This window comes from Pyrus communis, chromosome 17 (genome assembly GCF_963583255.1).
Source record: "Pyrus communis chromosome 17, drPyrComm1.1, whole genome shotgun sequence".
NCBI lineage: Eukaryota > Viridiplantae > Streptophyta > Magnoliopsida > Rosales > Rosaceae > Pyrus > Pyrus communis.
The window spans coordinates 17,241,635-17,262,555 of record NC_084819.1 but is presented as its reverse complement, the minus strand read 5'-3'; the positions used below and the strand labels follow the sequence as shown (position 1 = coordinate 17,262,555).

The 20,921-nt window shown below is 35.4% G+C and overlaps 3 protein-coding genes and 1 long non-coding RNA gene across 5 annotated transcripts; 1 reads left to right on the top strand and 3 right to left on the bottom strand.

Annotated features, from left to right (window-relative positions):
* Positions 1-668: 668 nt before the first annotated feature.
* On the bottom strand, positions 669-4,600 carry LOC137723784 (uncharacterized). Its single transcript, XR_011066962.1, has 5 exons — positions 4,506-4,600; positions 3,420-4,212; positions 2,859-3,130; positions 2,114-2,770; positions 669-1,047 (listed from the first exon to the last, which is right to left on the bottom strand). It is a non-coding gene; the product is annotated as an uncharacterized lncRNA (long non-coding RNA).
* A 1,280-nt stretch (positions 4,601-5,880) lies between these two features.
* On the top strand, positions 5,881-9,140 carry LOC137723142 (BTB/POZ domain-containing protein At3g08570-like). Its single transcript, XM_068462313.1, has 4 exons — positions 5,881-6,145; positions 6,751-6,817; positions 6,959-8,113; positions 8,202-9,140. The coding sequence occupies exons 1-4, from the start codon at positions 6,066-6,068 to the stop codon at positions 8,724-8,726; spliced, it is 1,827 nt and encodes a 608-aa protein (XP_068318414.1). The 5' UTR covers positions 5,881-6,065; the 3' UTR covers positions 8,727-9,140.
* LOC137722119 (V-type proton ATPase subunit E2-like) lies at positions 9,066-10,943 on the bottom strand. Its single transcript, XM_068461098.1, has 6 exons — positions 10,842-10,943; positions 10,160-10,260; positions 9,889-10,045; positions 9,550-9,746; positions 9,338-9,437; positions 9,066-9,194 (listed from the first exon to the last, which is right to left on the bottom strand). The coding sequence occupies exons 1-6, from the start codon at positions 10,941-10,943 to the stop codon at positions 9,171-9,173; spliced, it is 681 nt and encodes a 226-aa protein (XP_068317199.1). The 3' UTR covers positions 9,066-9,170.
* Positions 10,944-12,241: 1,298 nt separating this feature from the next.
* On the bottom strand, positions 12,242-16,436 carry LOC137723748 (acid phosphatase 1-like). Of its 2 annotated transcripts, none has more exons than XM_068462941.1 (4): positions 16,169-16,436; positions 14,144-14,542; positions 13,587-13,799; positions 12,242-12,562 (listed from the first exon to the last, which is right to left on the bottom strand). In XM_068462941.1, exons 2-4 carry the CDS (start codon positions 14,524-14,526, stop codon positions 12,385-12,387), a joined length of 774 nt encoding a protein of 257 aa, XP_068319042.1. In that variant the 5' UTR covers positions 14,527-14,542; positions 16,169-16,436; the 3' UTR covers positions 12,242-12,384. The 2 variants fall into 2 exon arrangements, with proteins under 2 accessions (XP_068319042.1, XP_068319041.1); XM_068462940.1 differs by lacking the exon at positions 16,169-16,436 and adding an exon at positions 14,648-14,923.
* Between the last annotated feature and the right edge of the window lie 4,485 nt (positions 16,437-20,921).

The window sequence follows — 20,921 nt, the reverse complement described above, 5'->3', positions numbered from 1 at the left end:
GGTATTGGCAGATTCTCCCTGGCCGGAACTTGTAAGAAGCTGACAATTTTGTCCTTAAATTTTAATTTTAATTGATTACTTCACTGAACTTTTAAAATTGGCTAATTTCCCCATGAATTTTAATTTTAACCGATTACCCCCTGAACTTATGTAATTGGTCAATTTCCTCTCTTAACCTTAATTTTCCCCATAAACCCTAAAATCCAAGCAAAAATATACAAAGTGAACTGGCGGAAGAGAATAAGAAGAAAAAACAGATTAGGGATAAAATTACATTTCTACAATTATAAAATTAAATTTCGGAAGAGATTGGGCAATTATAAAAGCTTAGAGAGTAATTATGGGATGAATTGACCAATTAAAAAAGTTTAGAGAATAATTGTCTAAAGTCAAATTTTATGTCAAAAATTGATGACTCCTTATAAGTATGAGAGAGTCTTTAATAATTTCATCCAATTGCATTTAGAGAGATTCAAATTGCTTTGCTTACAGTCCACACACATGTTTTTCAGTCAGTAGCGTTTCTAAATCCAATGCTGACATTTTGTAGGGTTTATTGACAAAATAAAATACATGAAATAAAAACCCAAAAGAAATAAGAAATTTTTCAATGTGATCGGCATACAGAATAATATATCATGTGTCACTATACAAATGGTAGGATATGTGTTATAAAAACTTAATAACTTAAAAAAAAAAAAATTTCTCACCACTTACACAAAAACACATAATACACCACCTATGTTCCCGTCACAATAAAAAATTTCTCCAAAAGAAACAAAAGATGTGGATGGGACGGTTCCAGTTGCACTAATTGCAAAGGCAGCCGACCTCCCCAAAAGTATCTTGAAAATTTCTGCTGTCCTTTCTTACAAGGATAACAAACTTGAAGAGCTCCAAATTGTGCATTAATACATGGTGACATGATGACCCATCCGAATCCTGCATTTATACACAACCTCCCATGGAACTTGTAGCTGTACACGACTCGGATTGTACACTGAGAGATGCCAACTTGTTTGGGTGACCTATACGTTCGTTTGGTATCTAGAATTGGATTGGATTGGATTAGATTGAAGAACTCGTAAAATTTAATGTATGTTGATGGTGGAGGTGATCGAATTTTTGTTTTGAGGAGATCGGAAGGGTTCGAACATGAAGGAAAATTCTCACTCTCGACCCCTACAAAAGTGAATTGGATTGGCTACCTCATAAAGTTGAAGGTATGTTGCATGCAAAAGGTCGATGCTTTTTTGTTTTGAGGAGAGATTTTTTAGTATGACAAGAACACAGGGTAGTATACCAAGTGTCATTATACAAATGATGGAATATGTGTGTTGAAAAATTAATAACTTAAAAAATAAAATTTCTCACCACTTATATAAAAACACGTGATGTAACACCCGTGTTCCGATCATAATGAAAAATTTATCGAGTTTTGAGGAGATTAGAAGGGATTAGCCGTGAAAAAAAAAAAAAACTTTACCCTTCACAATCTACTACTTTTGAGGAAACATGCCCCTTCAAATCCTTACAAAATCAAATTGGAGTGAATACCTCATAAAATTCAATGTATGTTAAACGTAGAGATGAATGATTTTTTATTTTGAGGAGATTTAAAGCGATTAGACAAGTACAAAACTTATTCCTTCTAATCCTACCCTTTTTGTTGGTATTGGGAGGGATAAATTCCCTTAACAACTAATCCATCTTCTATCTTTGACACAGACAAAATTTCTTTCATTTATTCTCTTGACACCCTTGAATATAGTTAGTCATCCAATCTCAAGCACCATACGAACCCTATATACCAATTTCCAAGTTTAAAGTTTATCTCTCTTTTTTCTCTTCAATTTATAAATTCATTGTATTTAAAAAAAAAAAAAACTAATGAAAAATGCTTAAAAACTTTGAGTTTTAATTAAAATGACAAAAATGTGTTGTAAATGAATAGTATTAGGAGTGACTTTTTAGAGTAAAAATAATTTTTTTTTGTTAAAGTGAACAATAGCAAGAGTATTTCGTTAAAACTATATTTTTTTCCCTTCTGATTATTTTTTTAAATATTTTCTAAAATTTAGGTGAGAATTTAAACATAGATATTGAATGTTACCTTAGAAACACACTGGAATCTTGACATTGTGGAAACTCACCATCCAGGCATTCAGCTACCTAGTCAAGGTTTGAAGGAGTGTTCCAATCATAAGCTGCTTATTTTCAACTTGAGAATTCAGAAAGTAAAAATAAAGGGATAGAGCCACAAATTTGGAAATTATAAACTTTCACATCGGATTAACCACCTGCTCTCTAAACCAATTTATCATAGCACAATCATGTTACGAGCTTGACCTTTTTGAAGTGAGAACTAATACTTTGGGTACCAAAACATGCCTTTGATGCCCTCCGGGTCCGGTTCAAAACCCAAATTTTGATAGAACTCTACAACTGCAACGACAATGAGAAGTGAAAAACCCAAACTTTGATGCCTTTGAAAATGGTAAAGCAGGCAACAGCTGAGGTGGAAGTGAAAAACTCGACTAGTCATTTATGATGTCACCGTGAAGGTGCACATAAAGGTGTATGGCAATGGCAGACAAGCTCATCAATCTTGAACTTAAATAGCACACTGGCATGATATTACAATAGACTAAACGCTACAAATAATTGTTGTTTTACCCTGACTATCTGCAAAGAGTGAAATGTTTCCAATGTCCCTCTGCAGAAGAGCCTGTATCTTCTTTTCAACAAGAGCCTTTCCGAGGCCTTGGTCCTGAACGATAAAGATGTCATGGGTAACAATCATGAAAACATGTTACGTGATTAGTGCTTTAAGTCCAGCACACAATGTACAAGCATACCTGATAGCTGGGATCAACAAGGACATCCCAAATTGTGGCATTGAAGGCATGATCAGATGTAGCTCGAGCCATGCCAATTAACTTCTTCTGGTCATTCCCTTCTGTCAAATAATATAGACTGCAACACCAATTGTGTGAAAAAGGAGGCAACAATGCTCTATCCACTATGTACCTGATCCAGGTGATTTCCGAACTGAATGCAATGAGGCAACCAAGTAGCTATTTTTCAAAGCTGCAGCTAGTTTTGTCTGCAGCCTCCGAGGCCAACTTACCTATAAAAATTACCTTAAAGTTGCTTGACTTTCGCCAGTAGATGTAAGATAGCATACCATCTCCACATGTTGCCATTGGATAGATAAAGAGAGAAATAGATAGCATTATATTTCATATACGGCGAAAGAATGCCAGACCAAACTTCACTAAAAGGTCAATCAAGCAAAATGCATCCAACAATAAGTGGTCTCCCGACCCATCAAGAGTGAGTTATACACAACCGGGAATCCAAAAGGTATTCACTATCAAAAGAATGTGCAAAAGAAGCACCAACAACAGCGTAATTACCTTATCACAAAGGGCTTGAAGATCGTACATATCATTATCTCCACCAGAAGAACATATTATTTCTTCAACTGTTCCATCTGGTTCAGTCTTCTGAATGAGAACTAATTCTTGAGGCAGAGGTTCTTCTTCTTCCTCTTCCGGGAGCATGGAGGGCCGTTCAACTACTTGTGTGTTGTTTAAAATACTGCAACAAGAAGTGAGTTAACGACCATCATAACTTATCTGTCTGCGTGTGATGATATCTCATTTTTGATGTTTTAGACTTCAATTAGTACCAATTTCAAAACTGCAGAAGTGGTACAAGCATACTTCCAATAGGCAACCTTTAGATGCACCATTTTAATCTTTGAAGCCCAACAAAACATAAACTCTCACTCTACGAAAAAGGATCATAATCCATAAAGTAACATACTTTCTAAACAAGTTTGCTAATTGAGGGCTCAAACCATTCAATGGCTTCATATTTTCCCGTCTTTCAACAATCGAGCAATAAGTGACACGGCAAATCCAAGATTCTAAAACAATTCACCTGACTAAACTTCATTTTATTTTTAATCACCCGGATTTAATGGATTCCTAAAAGCCAGCCTTGAGTTGATATCCCTTAAGCATCCTTCTTGCTGCAAAAGATACAGAAAAAGATCAAAGAAACTTGGATCATGGTTCACTATGCAGACATGAGCAAGTGTACATCAATCACTACATACCTTTGGCAAGCTGCTCTCTCACATTGCAAGGAAACAATAACTTATCCGATGCTTGACGACACGATTCAAACGAAACAATCCGGCATCTGCCACGAACATAGCCGAAAAGCTGCATCATTTCTTCAATCCACCATCATCAAGTAATTAACTTTACACCCCAATGGTTACTTTTAACACATTCTTTTGTGCAATTAAACAGTTTTCGAACTAAGAACGCTCGTTAGAATCTCGTTTTCTTGATACATAAGCCTACCAATAAGTTATTAAGTGCAAAGCTACCAAATTTTTCAAAATTTCCAAGAGACAGTTCGATAAACAGACATGGGTTGAAGCGAGATTACAAAATGACTGACTGATGGGTGGGAAGGGAAGAACTTACAGAGGATAGGAAGCGCAGGCAGCACTCAGCGTATGCATCGTCTTCTTGCTTCTTCTTCTTCTTCTTCTTCTTCTTGCTGCTGTGGAGCTGTGTGACAGTGTGAGTGACCTTAAGCTCTAAAAACACAAAATTGTCAAATATATTTGCTTTTTGCTCCTTCACCCTTTAATCTCCTTTTATCAAAATTTTAAAATATTTTTATTCTTCCATTTGAAGTTTAGAAAAATAATAAAAATACTTTTTTTTCGCCTTTTACACACTCTTATGCGTTTAAAAATCACCGCGAAAGAATAAGGGTCAAGTCATATGTTAAAATGAGGGTTGTTCTCAGCGCTTTACAAAAGAATGGTGTGCAGTTCACACACCCAATCTCATTTAGTTAAATTTTAACCGTTTACCCATGAAAAAATTATGCGGGAGAGAAATTACAAATGTTAAAATTAGGGGGAGGGTTTTTAATGGGTATGTATCCGTGGCCCAAACTGTTTCACCAGGCCTTTAAGTTTTATAAGGCCGGTTGGTTTCATTTGGGCTTTTTATCTTCAGCACTGATCCATATTAGTGTTCGAATATGATAAACAAATAATTGATTTGGGAGAAGGAAAAGGAGAAGAATGTAGTACTTGTAATAATCCAGCTTTATTGATTTCCGTGCCAATTCTGTCCCACCACTACAAATATACATTTATGAAAAAATTAATTCAAAAAAGAATATTATAATACAGGTCCCAACTATTCTTTTTATACGGTTACGATATTATCTACAATGTGAGAAAATACGTTAAGCTTACAATGAGTTAGTCCAATATTATTTAGTATGAATTTACGTTTATCCATAATCGAACTTAAAGTCTTCTAAGAAAATTTTAAATTTAAAAAAACAAGATCTTTCTCTGATCGTTTAAGAAAATTTGTTGAAAAGGTCTAAATGTCTAGATAAAAAAATTACTGTAATTCAATTTTAAAACTATAATTTCTACCCAAGAAACTACATACTCACTACAAATTCAAAATAAGTTGCAATTTAATCCGACTTGAAACTCTCCCGAATTAAAACCAAACAACTTAATGGAAAAAAACTGCAAATGCTTTTCTTGGGTAATTTACTTTCAAATACTTTAATAAAATTTAATGTAATTTATTTGAACAAAAAATTAATGTAATTTTAAATTTATGTACAAATTAACTTTCATGAAATCTATTTATTTGAAAATTAAATATCATGAAACTGACGCACTGTTTTCGAAATTCAACCAAACAAAGCATTTCTTTTCTGTTTATCTTGAAAATATAAAAAAAATAAAAAATAAAACCCAAAAAACAAAAAAGGAAGAACGCAATACAAGACAAAAGAATGATAAGAAGCAAAAGCAAAAGGTGGCTGCTGCAGCACCAGCGAGCATGTCCCCATAAAAAGAAGGAGCAGCGGTCCAACCGTAAATTTCTCAACGCCACCGGGTTATTTACGTAAAATTAAGAAGAAAAAAGACAGAAGGAATGATGAATATGATCCGAAAACACTGTTTGAGATTCAGCAGTTGGTGGTGGTGAAGAGAATTAATGGGGATGGTTTCTGAAAACCATTTTTCTTTTTCAAACCGCTCTCCAACTCCTAAGCTCTGCAGTTCCTTCACCACTCGGTAATCTATCTCTGTAACTCTACAACTTTTCTAATATTTTCTGTTTATTTTCTTCGTTTACAATGCGATGTTCTAAACTACTCGAATCTAGAGAAATAGAGGATTTAAATTCGGGTGTAAGGCCCGAGTTAAACTGGCCTAATTTACGTCTGCATGCTTTCTTCTGTTTAGCTCTTAAGCTATCAACTGCATGCTAATTACGCGATGTTTTGTTAAGTTTTGTTAGTGTTCATCACTTGCATAATATGATGCACGATATGTTTTTGTTTTCTTTTGATTTTCTCAACCCTGTTCTGTTGCTATTTTAATTCTTCAACTGTTTTTTTGGTTCTATATTTGGCTTGTTTTGTAAGTTTAATTTGGTGATGATTCTGTTTAAAATTCTTAAGTACAATTCCTGGATGTGGGGGCTCACAGAGTTCGTTAATTATTTAGCATATTAGACAGGACATAGCATTTTAAAATTAATTAATTAACATAATAGACAAAAACATATAAACATTTGGAAAAGTACTTTGAGATAACGGAAGATTTGGTGCAAAACTGAGCGCAATGGAGTTCTAGGATTCATACAGCTGACCTTAGAATTTCAATGTTTCATGTAGTATCTTTTCAGATGTTGCCGGGGACATTACAATCGTCGTCGATGGAGAGTCTTTCTTGCTGCATAAGGTACACTCTTCTGTTTTGCCAATGTGAAGTTTTTTTGTTACCTGTTATTGCTACACTCTAGGTCTTAAATTAATTGTAATACAAGCTGTAGCATTGCATTTTTCTGTTTTGCTAATCCCACATGGTTCTATCCTGTTGAAGTTTCCACTGGTGTCTCGAAGTGGAAAGATTCGGAAAATGGTTGCAGATACCAAGGATTCATCGGCAAAATTGGAGCTCCTCGACATACCAGGAGGGGCGCAGGCATTTGAACTCGCAATGAAATTCTGTTATGGCATAAACTTTGAGATCACAACTGTAAATGTAGCCCATCTGCGTTGCGCTGCAGAGTACTTGGAAATGACTGAAGACTACAGGGATGAAAACCTTATTGCACGAACGGAGACTTATCTGAGTGAAGTTGTTGTTGAGAGTCTCGAAAAGTCAGTAGAAGTCCTTGCCACGTGTGAGACGCTACCTTCTATAGCGGAGGAGGTTGAAATTCCAAGTAGATGTGTGGAGGCTATTGCCATGAATGCTTGCAAGGAACAATTAGCATCAGGGTTGTCGATGTTAAGTTGTGGCGGTGAGTCTACAGAGCTTAAGAGTGATCGTCTTGAGTGGTGGGTTGAAGACCTCTCGATTCTGAGGATCGATTATTATCAAAGGGTTATATGTGCTATGACAAGACTAGGTGTTCGACCGGATAGCATTTTTGCATCTTTGATGCATTTTGCTCAAGCATCCTTGAAGGGAGTCGGAAAATGTCAAATTTGGAATCCAGGAAAAGTGAATCCAATTGCTGGCATGGCAGAACGTGACCAGAAAACCGTTGTGGAAACCCTCGTTAGCTTAATGCCAACGGAGAAAAGTTGTTCGGTGCCACTGAGTTTTATGTTTGGAATGCTGAGAATGGCAATAATGGTGGATGCAACAATAGCCTGCAGGGTTGAGCTCGAAAGGAGGATTGCTTTACGGTTGGAAATGGTTTCACTCGATGATCTCCTTATACCCTCGATCCAAGCAGGGGGTTCGTTGTATGATGTTGACACCGTTCATCGAATACTGGTGAATTTTCTGCAGCGGATTGAGGAAGAAGAAGAAAGCGAAGATTGTGGATATGAGTCTGAAGGCCTTGGTTCTCCGAGTCATGGTTCATTGTTGAAAGTTGGAAAGCTTATTGACTCATATCTAGCTGAAATTGCTCCTGATCCTTACCTGAGCTTACCAAAATTCATTGCCATGATTGAAATACTGCCCGATTATGCACGTGTGATTGATGACGGGATTTATAGGGCTGTGGATATATATTTGAAGGTAGATTTTATTCGATTTTGTGTTGCACGATTTTGGATTGAGTTCCCTTTATATTTGAATTGATTTTGTTTCGATGTTTATTTATTAGGTTCATTCAATGATGGCTGAACAAGAATGCAAGAAGCTGTGCAAGTTCATAAACTGCCAAAAGCTCTCTCAAGAAGCCTGCAATCACGCTGCACAAAACGATAGACTCCCAGTGAAGATGACAGTGCAAGTCCTGTACTTCGAGCAGCTCCGCTTGAAGAATGCATTGTCTGGAAGCTCAGGAGACGGGTTCCCCTCGCAGAGAATAAGCAGTGGTGTGCCAAGCGCAGCCATGTCCCCTCGAGACAACTACGCTTCGTTAAGGAGAGAAAACCGAGAACTGAAGCTGGAGATTTCGAGAATGAGAGTGAGGCTGAGTGAATTGGAGAAAGAGCAGTTGTTTATGAAACAAGGAATGATGGATAAAACAGGAAACGGGAAGACCTTCTTGACCTCACTCTCTAAAGGGATCGGAAGGATTGGGATTTTTAATGGCCAAGCGGGAGGCAAACCGAAGAAATCAGGTCGGAAGTCCCGGGGATCTGAGGGGAAAACTGGCAGGAGTAAAAGATATTCTGTTTCCTAGGTAGCTGCTCTGCTAACAAAAATATTGTCTTCAGAAGTAGTTTGCAGGTAGCTTAGAAGGTTTTGAAGGGAACCTGTAGTTTGTATCACGTATGCAAAGAGTAATGCTACATGTATCACATTTAGTGACCGCATTGTTTACAGAGATGGATTCTACTCGAATCCTGCCTCAGGTGATCAATAAGGTGGTCTAAATGTTATACAAGTAGTTCTATTGATCTTTGAAATATCAATTAGAATCTCTTAAGTCTGTTTTATTTTCCTAACACATGAATTCGGAGTTTTTAGTAAAGAATGTAACATATTATGAATTAGCTTACCCTAATTTAAGAGTAAGCTAAGAACCGTTATTTTCTGGAAGCAAAAGTTCATCATCTCAGAAGTAAACTGCTAAACCAACAAAGAACAAGTCTTCTTCTCACTTGTAAGAAAGTACTCATCTGGTTTAACCTAAAAGGCGCTTCCGAATCTGCAGAGAAAGAAAGAAAATAAGTGAACTGATCATGCAAGGTAAAGTTGAGTTTTGTTTTTCTTCCTAGTTTCGCTTTCTTTTCGATTCTGTTGTGCTGAATGAATGTCCAGATGAAACTTCATACTTTTGCTTAATCTTACCTCAGGCAGTTTCTGTCTGTACACGACATCCAACCGCGCATCAAGGGTGTTTTCGCACACAATCTTCCCGTCTTGGGAGGCCACAACCACTCCACCAGAACTTCCAAACAATCAAACCAAACAAAATGATAATGTGCATACGGCAGCCTATTGCATATATGTGCACAAATCAATGCAAGAAGAAAACTGAGGTAATGAGCAGAAAGGAATACCAATAGGGTTCGTGGGAATCGCCACCCTTCGGAGGAGGTGGGAGAAACACACGATCGTCGACAGTGATTTTGGGGGCAGGAACATTGGCTTTATCAGCATAAGCTTTCTTTACTTCCTCCAACACAGACTCAACAACCTTTTTGTCAACCTCTCTGCACCTCAGCAACACTGCTGGCTCCTTTAGCCGCAGTAAACTCTATATACATACAAGTTCAAGAACATTTCCGGCACTTTAGATTAATACGTACAAACACAACCGGTTACAAACATTAAAGAGGTACTAAATCGTGGTTTATAAGCGACGATTTAAAGTTATTCTTCTTACGATGGTTGAGTACCTGAACAATCAAGTCTTTGAGGAGCTTCTTGTATGCCTTCTTGCCATCAGCAACTTTGAGAAGATCCTTGCCAGCAGATTCTTTCATGGAATTTACAATGTCATCTTGCGCTTGAAGAACTTTTATACGCGACGCGTTCAATTGCATCGAGTATTCGCTACGTACACCAAAATCAAACCCTTAATTAATCACTAATAATCTTTTCAAGAAAAATGGTAAAGATTAAGTGATGGATTAGCTTAGTGAGGATGAATGAAATAAATAAACTCACATTTTCTTTTTGACGTCCACCTGCTTTGCCTTGCGGTCATATTCTTGTCTGATCTTTTTCTGTTCAGCTTCAACTATTTGCAGTTTCTCAATGTTAAACTCCTGTCAACAAATTACTGAAAACAAATTAAAATCCCCATAAATATCAACTATTTATGCAATCAAATGTAAAAAAAAAAAAAACAATGTTCCGATTGCTAATTTAATTTTCTAGGAACGAATCGAAGCGATGCATAACTGCCTACTGGTCCATTACATGTGCTTGGGTAGGAGTTTGTATAGATGTATCACCATGCTATTAACGACTTTGAATAATAAGTTATTGTCTTTCAGTGAGATGGAATAGAATAACCCGATTGATGCGTAATGATCATACGTCTTTAATGTATATTGTATGCCCTCTTCCGGGAGTCTATTCATAGCTATTACCTTGACGGTTTGATTTGACATTATTAGTATATCGATATTTCCCCCTAATCAAATACTTCAGTAAATTTGTCGGTAGATATTGCAGATTTTTTATTCCACCAGTAGATCGTGACAGCAAGACCACACTACACCACTTAGAATACCTAAGTACTCAAAATTAACAACATTATTATGATCACAGTCATGAAAATTGCAGTTGGCATGCTATGCAAATTGCATTTGAGTGTAGAAAAAAGAAATGTATTATAAAGTACCTCCTCAGCAGAGACAGAAATCTCATTGGCTTTCTCTTCAGCCTCTTGGCGAATGAATCTGACCATCTGCTGAATCTGCTTCGACACATCTGCATCGTTCATCCTGTCAAGATTAAGATTGAACGTAAATGAATACGGATATGAATACAGATACGAGGTATGTATAGTGTGTTTAGAAGACTCTTGAGAAAAGCCCTCTCAGAGGGAATAATCTTGAATGCAAGTTAAGAAATGGGAGGAAAAAGGTGGAGTTGTAGTTTGTGCGACAAGCATTCCAATTAATCTGTGTTGAATAATGCCTATGTGAGAAGTTTCGTCCGAACTTTTTGGAGGTTGAATACTTCCACATTTCCTCCTTGTTTCCCGAATATCTTTTCCATTGTTTGAGAGTTATATAACATGTACCAAAGATTCACATTGTTGGGCCGAAATTCATGGATTTATATATTTTGTGAACATGAATTTGTAAATGTGTTTACTGCTACTCATTGATCTATATATATCTATGTATGTACATTTAAAATGATTGCGAACTGAGAAGGCTAGTATGGACCATTACCTTGTATACTTCCTTTCTAATTTCATGTGTGGATATGATATCCCACCTAGAGTACCTTCTTTTTTTTTTATTTCATGAGTGTTTTTGGAACCCTACCTTACTTTTAGTAGGTTCCATGTGGTTTTGGAACACTACTTTTGTTCGGTTCCATGAGAGGTTCTAGTTGCCTACTTCATGTTAAATTTCATGAGAGGTTCTGGAATCTTGCTCTATTTCTTTGAGAGGTTTAGGAATCCTATGCATAACTTCTATATGGTTCCATGACAGGCCCTACTTTGTGTATCCTTGCTATCCAGTCCCATGAGGTTATGGAACGCAAAGTTTATGACGTCGCCCTAACCCTATTATTTTATTATATATATATATATATATGTGAAAGAAAAGCACGTTGAATTCTTGTGTGGATTCAATTGTGATTTGTGAGTGAGGATTATATTATATACAAAGGATTGTGAAATGTTTTATAAATGAGATCAATTGACTTTATTCACATATACGTCATATTAGTGTCACTCACATGAGCTTTATTTTTATCTCTTCTTTGTAGTTGTGCAAGGAATGCCTTGCACTTTGATAACTCTTATACTGGATGCCCTAAAGACTTTTCTGTTCAATTTTATTTTTCTTCTAATAAAAAATTAAATAAAGAGCAATTGAAATTTAAAATTACGAAATTGCCTCTCCAAAATGTAAATATCGAAATTTAAAATACGAGTAAATAATGAACGACAATAAATACGGTGACATGCATCTAATTTGAAAGTTATGGAAAAGTAAGCTGAAGATGCAAAATGCAAAAGTTTGAGATACTCGAAAGTTTTTTTTTTTTTTCTTATGCGAATCTTATTATATCATGATTTAAGGCACAACGTAAATGAGATTTTATATAATTATACTTTTCCGATAATATACATAGTAAAAGTAACAACACTTCCACTAGTAACTCTGATAATTTAAGGGTTTAGGGTTTGGTAATTCAGTTCGTTAAGGGACAAAGTACATGGGATTTGGAAGCTTAAAAGTGCGGTTGCCAACACAATCTCCTTGAAGATCAGTCCACTGGTCTCCTATATTTCCCCAAATTCTGTAACCTTGTTCTACCAATTGCCTCCGAACGTTTGATTTGTACACAACTGCGCTCTGCCCTTTGTAAACTGGAGTCCTGCAATTAGGCACACCGAACTAAATTAGGTAGCGACACAACAATAACAAACTAACTTCAGGTAGAGACACTACAATAATACGTGCCAATGTCCAATTATTTTCTTTAATTACTTAATCCCCAACCCATTAGAAGAATACATCAAGTTATTGAAACCTAGTAACATTTGGTAGGTAGTGACATGTATTGATTTTGTAATTAAGCAATAGGATTACTGTAGAAGTGGAATTTTATTGTGACGATCACACTATCAAACAGCTAACAATTTATGCAATAATATAAGTAAATGAATTATCTGATACTTTATGGACATACATATAACCGCATGTATGGATTGAAAACATAAAGTGTATAACACTTACGCTGGATGTATTCTCAAAAGTTGACACTTCTTTGTTATTGACTCGGATAATTCCAATGAATCCAATCATTAGGCTAAATTTGATACGGCTCATTTGGGGTTGGTTAAATTTTTTTAAAAGTAGTTTCTTTTAAAAGTTGGGGTTTTAATTGTGTTTGGTAAATGAAAAAAATAGAGCTTTTTTTTTTTTTCTTCCAAAATCATGGGTCTAAAACATCAGAAAGCAAAAATTGCTCTACACATGTTTTAAAAAAAAAGACACGTTTTTCATTGGAAATAGGTGAACAGTACCAATTAATAAAACTTATTCCCATCTTTTTTTTTTTTGCTAAAAGCACTTTTAGCATTATGGTTTACCAAATACTTACATGTTTGTTTTTCACAACACAATAAAAGCGAAGAAAAATCAGAGTAACCCTAAAATAGTCGTAAACATGCTTTTGACTTGGATTGCTTCTAGTGCAATGAATCTTTTTGGTCTTTCAAACCCACTTATCCATTCAAACATGACGGAAGATTTATCATCATGAGATTTTCCTTTTCTCACTCCTTTTTCTATTGGGCCAATTAATGAACTCCTATGCGGTTTGACAAAATCATCCATCGTGATCAATGAAAGAGGGATGCATGCACATATAGTATCACACACCATAACATTCTTACCTCAAAATTAGCCGTTCGTAACCAACAAATCCCTGATCATGCAAGTTTGCGGTAGTAATTTGGCCTAGGGTCGCTTCATCTCTTCCTGTGACCATGAACACCTTAAAGCCACTATTCACCAGCTTGCTAAAAAGTCCCAGCATACCAGGAACTGCTGGGCACCCTCCAGTCATTGCCCATGCCTTGAACCCAGATGAATCAAAAGGATCGCACCTGTATATTACAAAGTAGTCATGGCAAAATGAACTAGTAAATTCATAGGCTTAAATGTAAGCAGAACGTTCTCTTGACCAACAATGTGCAAATATATGATACTAATAGACTTCTGAGAATCTTAACCACGCATTTTAACAAGAAAGTTCTAAACAATATGCATAAATGAATCTCTTGTTAGAGCGTAGGAACACAAGAAGCTTATATTGTTATACTGTGAATCTGAACCATACATGGTTGATGTATTTTTACTTTATTTGACAGTCTGACAATATATTTATCTGACAACATAACTAAATATTACCCTATAAGTTTTGTAATATTTTAACATATATATTACGTACCCGTATCGCTTGCTCTTGTAGTAGAAAAGATTAGATATGCAAGTGTCATCCACGTCCAAAATCCAAGCATCCATGCCATCATCAGATAAAGCTATTCCAATCGCATAGCTAAGAACTTGGCCAACGATAAAATCAATGTCCCGTTCATACTGACCTCCGATCATGTAAGTTTCGACGTAGCGAAAGCACTGAATTGGCACCGTGCGCCACCCACGCATAGTGTTGGTCTCCACCGCCAGTCTCCAACTCAAACAGAAGCTGCTGTCGGACTGCGGCGGGCTTGGCCTAGGGCAAGGCTTCACACTAGTTGCCTTGGAGAGTAAGGCCAGAAACAGAAGAACAAACGCCTCATGGGTCCGCTTCATCATTGCTCTAATATTCATGTGTGCTTAGTTTTATCTACAAGGAGAAGCAAATAAAATGGGAAACATATAACAAATTAATAAATAAATATGAAAATTTCTGGTTTAGGTCAGTAAATGGGAAACACATATACAGGAAAACCTTCTCCCGAAGACGGCGACAAGAAAGTGTGTGGTTGCCGGCCGGAGGAAATAACAAAGTAAGTTTCCCAAATCAACCCAAATGGTTTTGGAGAAATTACAATCAAAAGAACTTAAGAAAGAGGTTAGGGTTGACGAAATCTTTTGGGACTTTTGCATGTCATTTTCGTGGCTTTAACAAAGAAAGTGTGTTTTGGGCAATTTAAATATTTTGTTTCAACTTGTAAAATACAGCAGCTCAACTGGTGAATTTGTGAAGCAATTGCATGAGCCAAGTCAACTCATGAACTAAAAATCGACATAGACCAAAGACTTATGTAAGTTGTATGGCTGAACAACCGGGAAATTTCCAGGTAAATTATCCAAATTATATATTTTTGAAGGAATATATTCATCCCCACATTGTTAAGCAAGGAGGGAACAAATGTTTTGATCGAATCACCAAAAATATGATTTGAGGGTTGAAGAGAAGTTATACTTAAAAAACTATTAAAAAATATTGGAGTAAGAGAGACATCGTGGAAACTTCATCAGCACAAAAAATTTGACTTTAATTAGGTCTCTGCTGTTGTGACTTCAAAGGAAGGAACTTGAACTGTACGTAAATCATTTTATATAGGATAGGAATTGAAATATTTTCTTGCCAAAGTACAGTAATATATTTTAAAAAAGAAAAAAAAGGACTCGTGTTGCAGATATGTCATCATTTGCGTAGACGTATGAAAGACTACGTAATGACCAACAATTGTCATTGGTTCAAATTTTGATACGGTTGACTTGTAGAAGTATAATAGGTTTCCACTAATTAGAGTGGCTCAAAGTGTACGTAATCTATTAATCCACATTTAATTACTTTTAATACAAGTTTATTTGTAAATGACTTGTAATTCAATTGGTTAAGAACATTCGTTTATTCATTCGAGATTCCGTGTTTGAATCAATGAATCTCCCTTTCAAGAGTCTAAATGGTTAAGTGTAGATTATTCTATATCACTTATAAAAAAACAAGGTTATTTAAATTTTGATTACAAATTTTAAGGACAAATACGTGGAACTAACCGAAAAACTTAGAAATAGGGAAGATGAAGGAAATGGAATCTGGAGCAACCAGATCCTCCTAATTGATTTGATTCCTGATTTTTAAATTTTGATTACAAATTTAAGGAGAAATTCAAACTTTTTATATTTTTATCTGTGTTAATAAATACATAGAAACAGTTGAGAAGTGAAATAACTCCCATACTTTAGTAAACACGTAAAACTCAAGAATCAAAATAGTTCTAATTCATATTCCCTATAAGTAAACATGTATTAATTGTTAAGGACAACTAATATATAGATAATAGATGAAAATGTTGCCATCAATCTCACACAAGTCAACGATAGACAATTAAAAATTAAAGCTCATAACATGTGATAATTAATGAGAAAGAATGTAACCTACATGCATTGAGAATAAAAAAAATGGAAAATATATACATAAGACTCAAATGTATATCATGTAATTGTAACAAAAGATTACCATGGTTTTAATAAAACACAATCAATGTTGTAAAAATTGCAATTTGGAGCTTCTCCTTCAGAAGCTGCTTGCTTCCTACTCTTTAACTACTACTGCAATAGCCAATACATAGCTGATCTTCAGCTGCCCACAAACTAGTAAACTACTACTAAGCAGGTAAGAATTTGAAGGTGATAAATGACATCAAGAATCATGATAGATTTAGACAAAGAATGAAAGAACTGAACCCTTGTAGATCCTTAAGTAGCAAAAATGTTGGGTGGGACGGCGTCATAAACCATGAACAATTGCGATGGTGGAGAGATACGTGTAAGAATGGCATGTATGGTCTAATATACTGAGATCAACCCTGGAGGTTTGTGGGGAAGGGTTAAGAGCAAAAGTGGGAATATAGTCACAGCCCACATGTCCTTACAGAAGTAGTGGATCTGCCGTCAGACTACTATGCACAAACACAAATATACTGCACCATAGTACACACCTATTGCATTTCTCTGTGTTGGGACAAATTATATCAGACAGTTTCAATTGGTATGTTTATGCCACTTCCACAATGCACCGACCAACCAAAAGTCGGTGTGGCCAACATGTATAAGAATGCACATGCACAGTGCAAGTTAGAAAACGATTTATATTTTTTTATGTAGGTCCATTTGCAACAGAAAATACTTCACTTCTTCGTTCTTGAAATGAATCAATTATTTCTTATAGACAAACTATAAATTTATATATTTCCTGTATTGCATTTTTTTTAATGAACAATATTATCTTGATGTATTACATTAGAATTGAGCAAATTGGCATTCCATCGCAATCTAATATGAGGCAGACGGATATATTTTTGGTGTATACTTTGTGGTTGTAAAAACTCTTCTTTTTTTTTTTTTAGGAAATCTCAACAGTATGAGGGGAGTTTTATTGATAGAAAAAAAAGGGTACACTTAATCAGGGAGGATATAAACATAACTCCTCATAATACAAGAAAAATGATTAAAAATACATGAAAAAGAATTGTGGTTGTGGAAACTAACGTAACGCATGCTGCAATAAAGCACATTTTCAAAGCACTACTTATGGAGCATAATTAAGAATCTTCAACTTACCTCGTGTACAAGGCATCAATGGGCCAGTGGGACAGGTTAGAAAAGGTCATAGCTATACTCGTGGAGCACACACCAATTAGAGGTTATGGATCAAAAAAATCAAAGGCCATTGGAAATGAAGGTCAAAAGGGGATCTAAATGAGAGATTGGTGGGAGATTGTGGAAGTTCTTCAGTGAAGGAGATCCTACGAGAGAAACTCTTGGGTACGGCCACTATATACAACATCACACTCACAAGATAATGAAGTTAAGGAAAACATTTTTTATGGCATAACTTTGTGACGGATAATTTTGGCCGTCTCAAAAGAATGACCTTTCGAAACAGAACTTATGCCGTGTCCAAAGCATTGAGTAGTTACAACAACGGCATCGGGTAATCTCGTTGTCGCAACCTTGTTAGCATTTGCGACAATGGCATGTTGTCCGAAGGGACGTTTTCCCTAGTAATGTCCCATCCCTTGTAGCAAGCCCACTATGATTGGAGCAAACTGGATCTGCATTAAGGCATATCCTAGCTAGTTTAGGGTTAGGCCCCCCCCAAACAATGAACCATTATATTAGCATGACACGTGGCTCGGGTGTTTGTCCAAACTAACGTTGCTTTCTTATTGATTGATTTTATCATATTGTTACAGCCTTAGAGAAAGAAGCGTCAGAGAGATTCATGCATGTGAAGAAGGTACGTTGACAAGTTTTTGGAAGATGAAATAGTATTACGTGTTGTTTGCCAATTTATAGTCATGTATCCTTTACTTTTGGGGCACGATTCCTACCCAACCTCACATGCTTCAACTCGAATACCACCGACAGATTTTACTTTATATTATGATGATATAGCTTTGCTTCAAAGCAAAACTCCGATCTCACCAAATTTAATCCACCAGAAAAACCTTGGTAGTGCTAACTATATTTAATATATAACACTAAGAAGCATCATGGATTAAAAAGTAAATCAATTGTAACTTCCTAAGTCCTACAATCCAAATCATGTAAGTGCATATATTCATAGTGACTTTTGTGATGAATTTTACGTATTTGCCCCAAAATTAATGTGTATTTTAAATTATTTATATGAGTTCATAATTAAGCTTGGTTTGGGAATTTGAGACGGATACCATAAAGTTCATGTAGCGATTTTAGCGTTAACAATTTAAATTAAAGAAACTGAAAGTTCTCAATAGTTTTATTTTTCTTATTACATTCGAGGAAATCGAACTCCTTACTTATACACAAATTTTCATTGGTCTAGTAATCTAGTCTAGTATTATGGATGTAATTGACAGATTTTTCGAAAATAATATTTTTAAAATTTATCACTTACGTAATATTTCAAGGACTAAATCGATATTTCACTCTACATGAATTGATAACACGTACTGAAAGGATCTTTTAAGTGGTGATGTGTGATTTTAGAGCATTTCCAATAACCTAGCTAAAATGAGGCTTTTTGGCTTTTTAGCTAAATGAGGCTTTTTGAATTAGTACTACGGTCTAGTGGTATTCTTTTTCACTTGTAAGTGAGAAGTCTTAGGTTCGATTCTCGCCAAAGGCACATTATTGTTAGTTCATTGTGAGGCTAAGTCCACCCCCTCCCCTTTAACGTAGATAATATCGTTTGTTCAAAAATAAAAATAAAAATAAAAAACAGAAAAAACAAGCTCCAACATGTTAGCTAATTAAATGACTAGGTATTTTAACTTTGCAGACAGTGATTAAATTTAGCTAAGAAGAAAGAGAGTTAAATTTTTATTAAACATTATTGCATTGTTTATGGGCTTCATGAAAAGAAATGGGTTGTTAAGATTATGAAAAAATAATCTCACTATATTTTAACTTAAGCCAAAATAGCTCATAATGTCCAGTAACTAGCCAAATTAATTTGAGTCAATTGGCTAACTATAATAACAAAAATTTAGCTAGTATTGTTAATTAAGTGTTCTTCCATTATTGTTTAAATACTGGTTTGGTACTTAGATGTTTTTATAAAAAGTGGGTATAAAAAAAAGCTGATCTAAAAAAGATGTTTGATAAACACTTAAAAATAGCTTATTTTCACAATTTTGTGTGAAAAAAAACTAAAAACGTGAAGCAGCAAAAATGAGCTTATTCCCACAGCATAGCAGGAGCAGTTTTTTTCCAAAACACAACAATACAAAACTAGCTCTAAGTCTTTCTTGGGATTAAGATGGTGATTTGCCATCAAGCCGTGTGACCCATCTTGGTTGTGCACATGTACATAAGAAGATAGTTAGCCAACGCTTGTCATTAACCAACTGCATGTCAAGTCCTTCATTTGGAGAGATTTTTTAGTGTGACTGGAATTCAGACTGTCGAGTTTATGATCCAAACTGTTTATATTATAAATCACTCTATAAATGTCATGTTTGAGAAAAATCAATTAAAACTAAGGTCATTGAATTGTGTACAAACATTGGATGGATAGTAAAAGCAAGGTCATCAAATTGTATAAAAACATTGGACGGATAGTAAAAGCATAATGAATCTTCGATCTATTTTCTACAATTGATCAACTGAATGACCTTAGTTTTAATTCACTTTTTGTAGATGTGAGCTTCACAAAAATTAATTGATCAACTGAATGGCCTTAGTTGATCAACTGAATGACGTTATTTTTAATGCATCAGACACGAAATTTTGAATAGAACTTCTACTCATCCTTCGGTTTTCAAACATTGCTCCTAAAAAAATTAAATGGAGAAATCTTCAAGTTGCAAACCCCAGTAGAGTCAAATATGTCGGCTTATCACGTCATGTAGTGGTTGTTTTTTGTCGGATTATTCGTCTCCAGTGCTTCTGCATGAGGAAGCATCACGTGGCTAAGTCATGCTGGGCTTCGTATGTTGGCCCGGTAAACGTCGCACCCTTCGTTTTCTCACATGGTCCAGCACTATTGGGAGCTTCTGATTACCTGATGGGTAAGTCAGTCCCGGGACTATTTCATTGGAGAAGCTTGTATGCATGGGCCACTGCTTGCCCATTCGCGATTTCGGATTGCATTGTATTTAATGATTACGATATATTTGACAAAAATATATAACTATGATTATGATATAGTACCATGGTTGGTACCTCCTAGAAAATATTGTGTCACGTCCCTTTTCTAAATAAATAAAGTAATTAAATAAGGTGTCACGTTACATTTCTATTTAAACAGACCGAAAACTTTAGTACGCTCATGTCTATTCTATACGCCAAGATTTGCGGTCATTAAATCTTGATCTCTAAATATAAAAAGCTTTAACGATTTCACTAAACTGTAGGTTTTTTTTAACCAAAATGGTCACTGGATTTGCATAAACATATCACTTTGGTCCCTAAGATTTGAAATCAATAAAAGTGGTCCTTAAAATTGTCCACCATTAATCATTTTAGTCATTCCGTGCAAATTTCTGTTAAATAAGGACCAAAATGATAAATATACCCTCAATTTAATAAATAATGGGTCAAATGATTTGACAAAAAGTAATGGTATTTTGGTCATTTTATTCTTATTTAATGAAGATTTTTCACAGAATGACCAAATTGATTGATGGTGTACAAACTCGGGAACCAATTCTATTGATTTCAAATCTTAAGGACCAAAGTGAGGAATTATAAAAATCTTAATGACCATTTTGACGAAAAAGCTT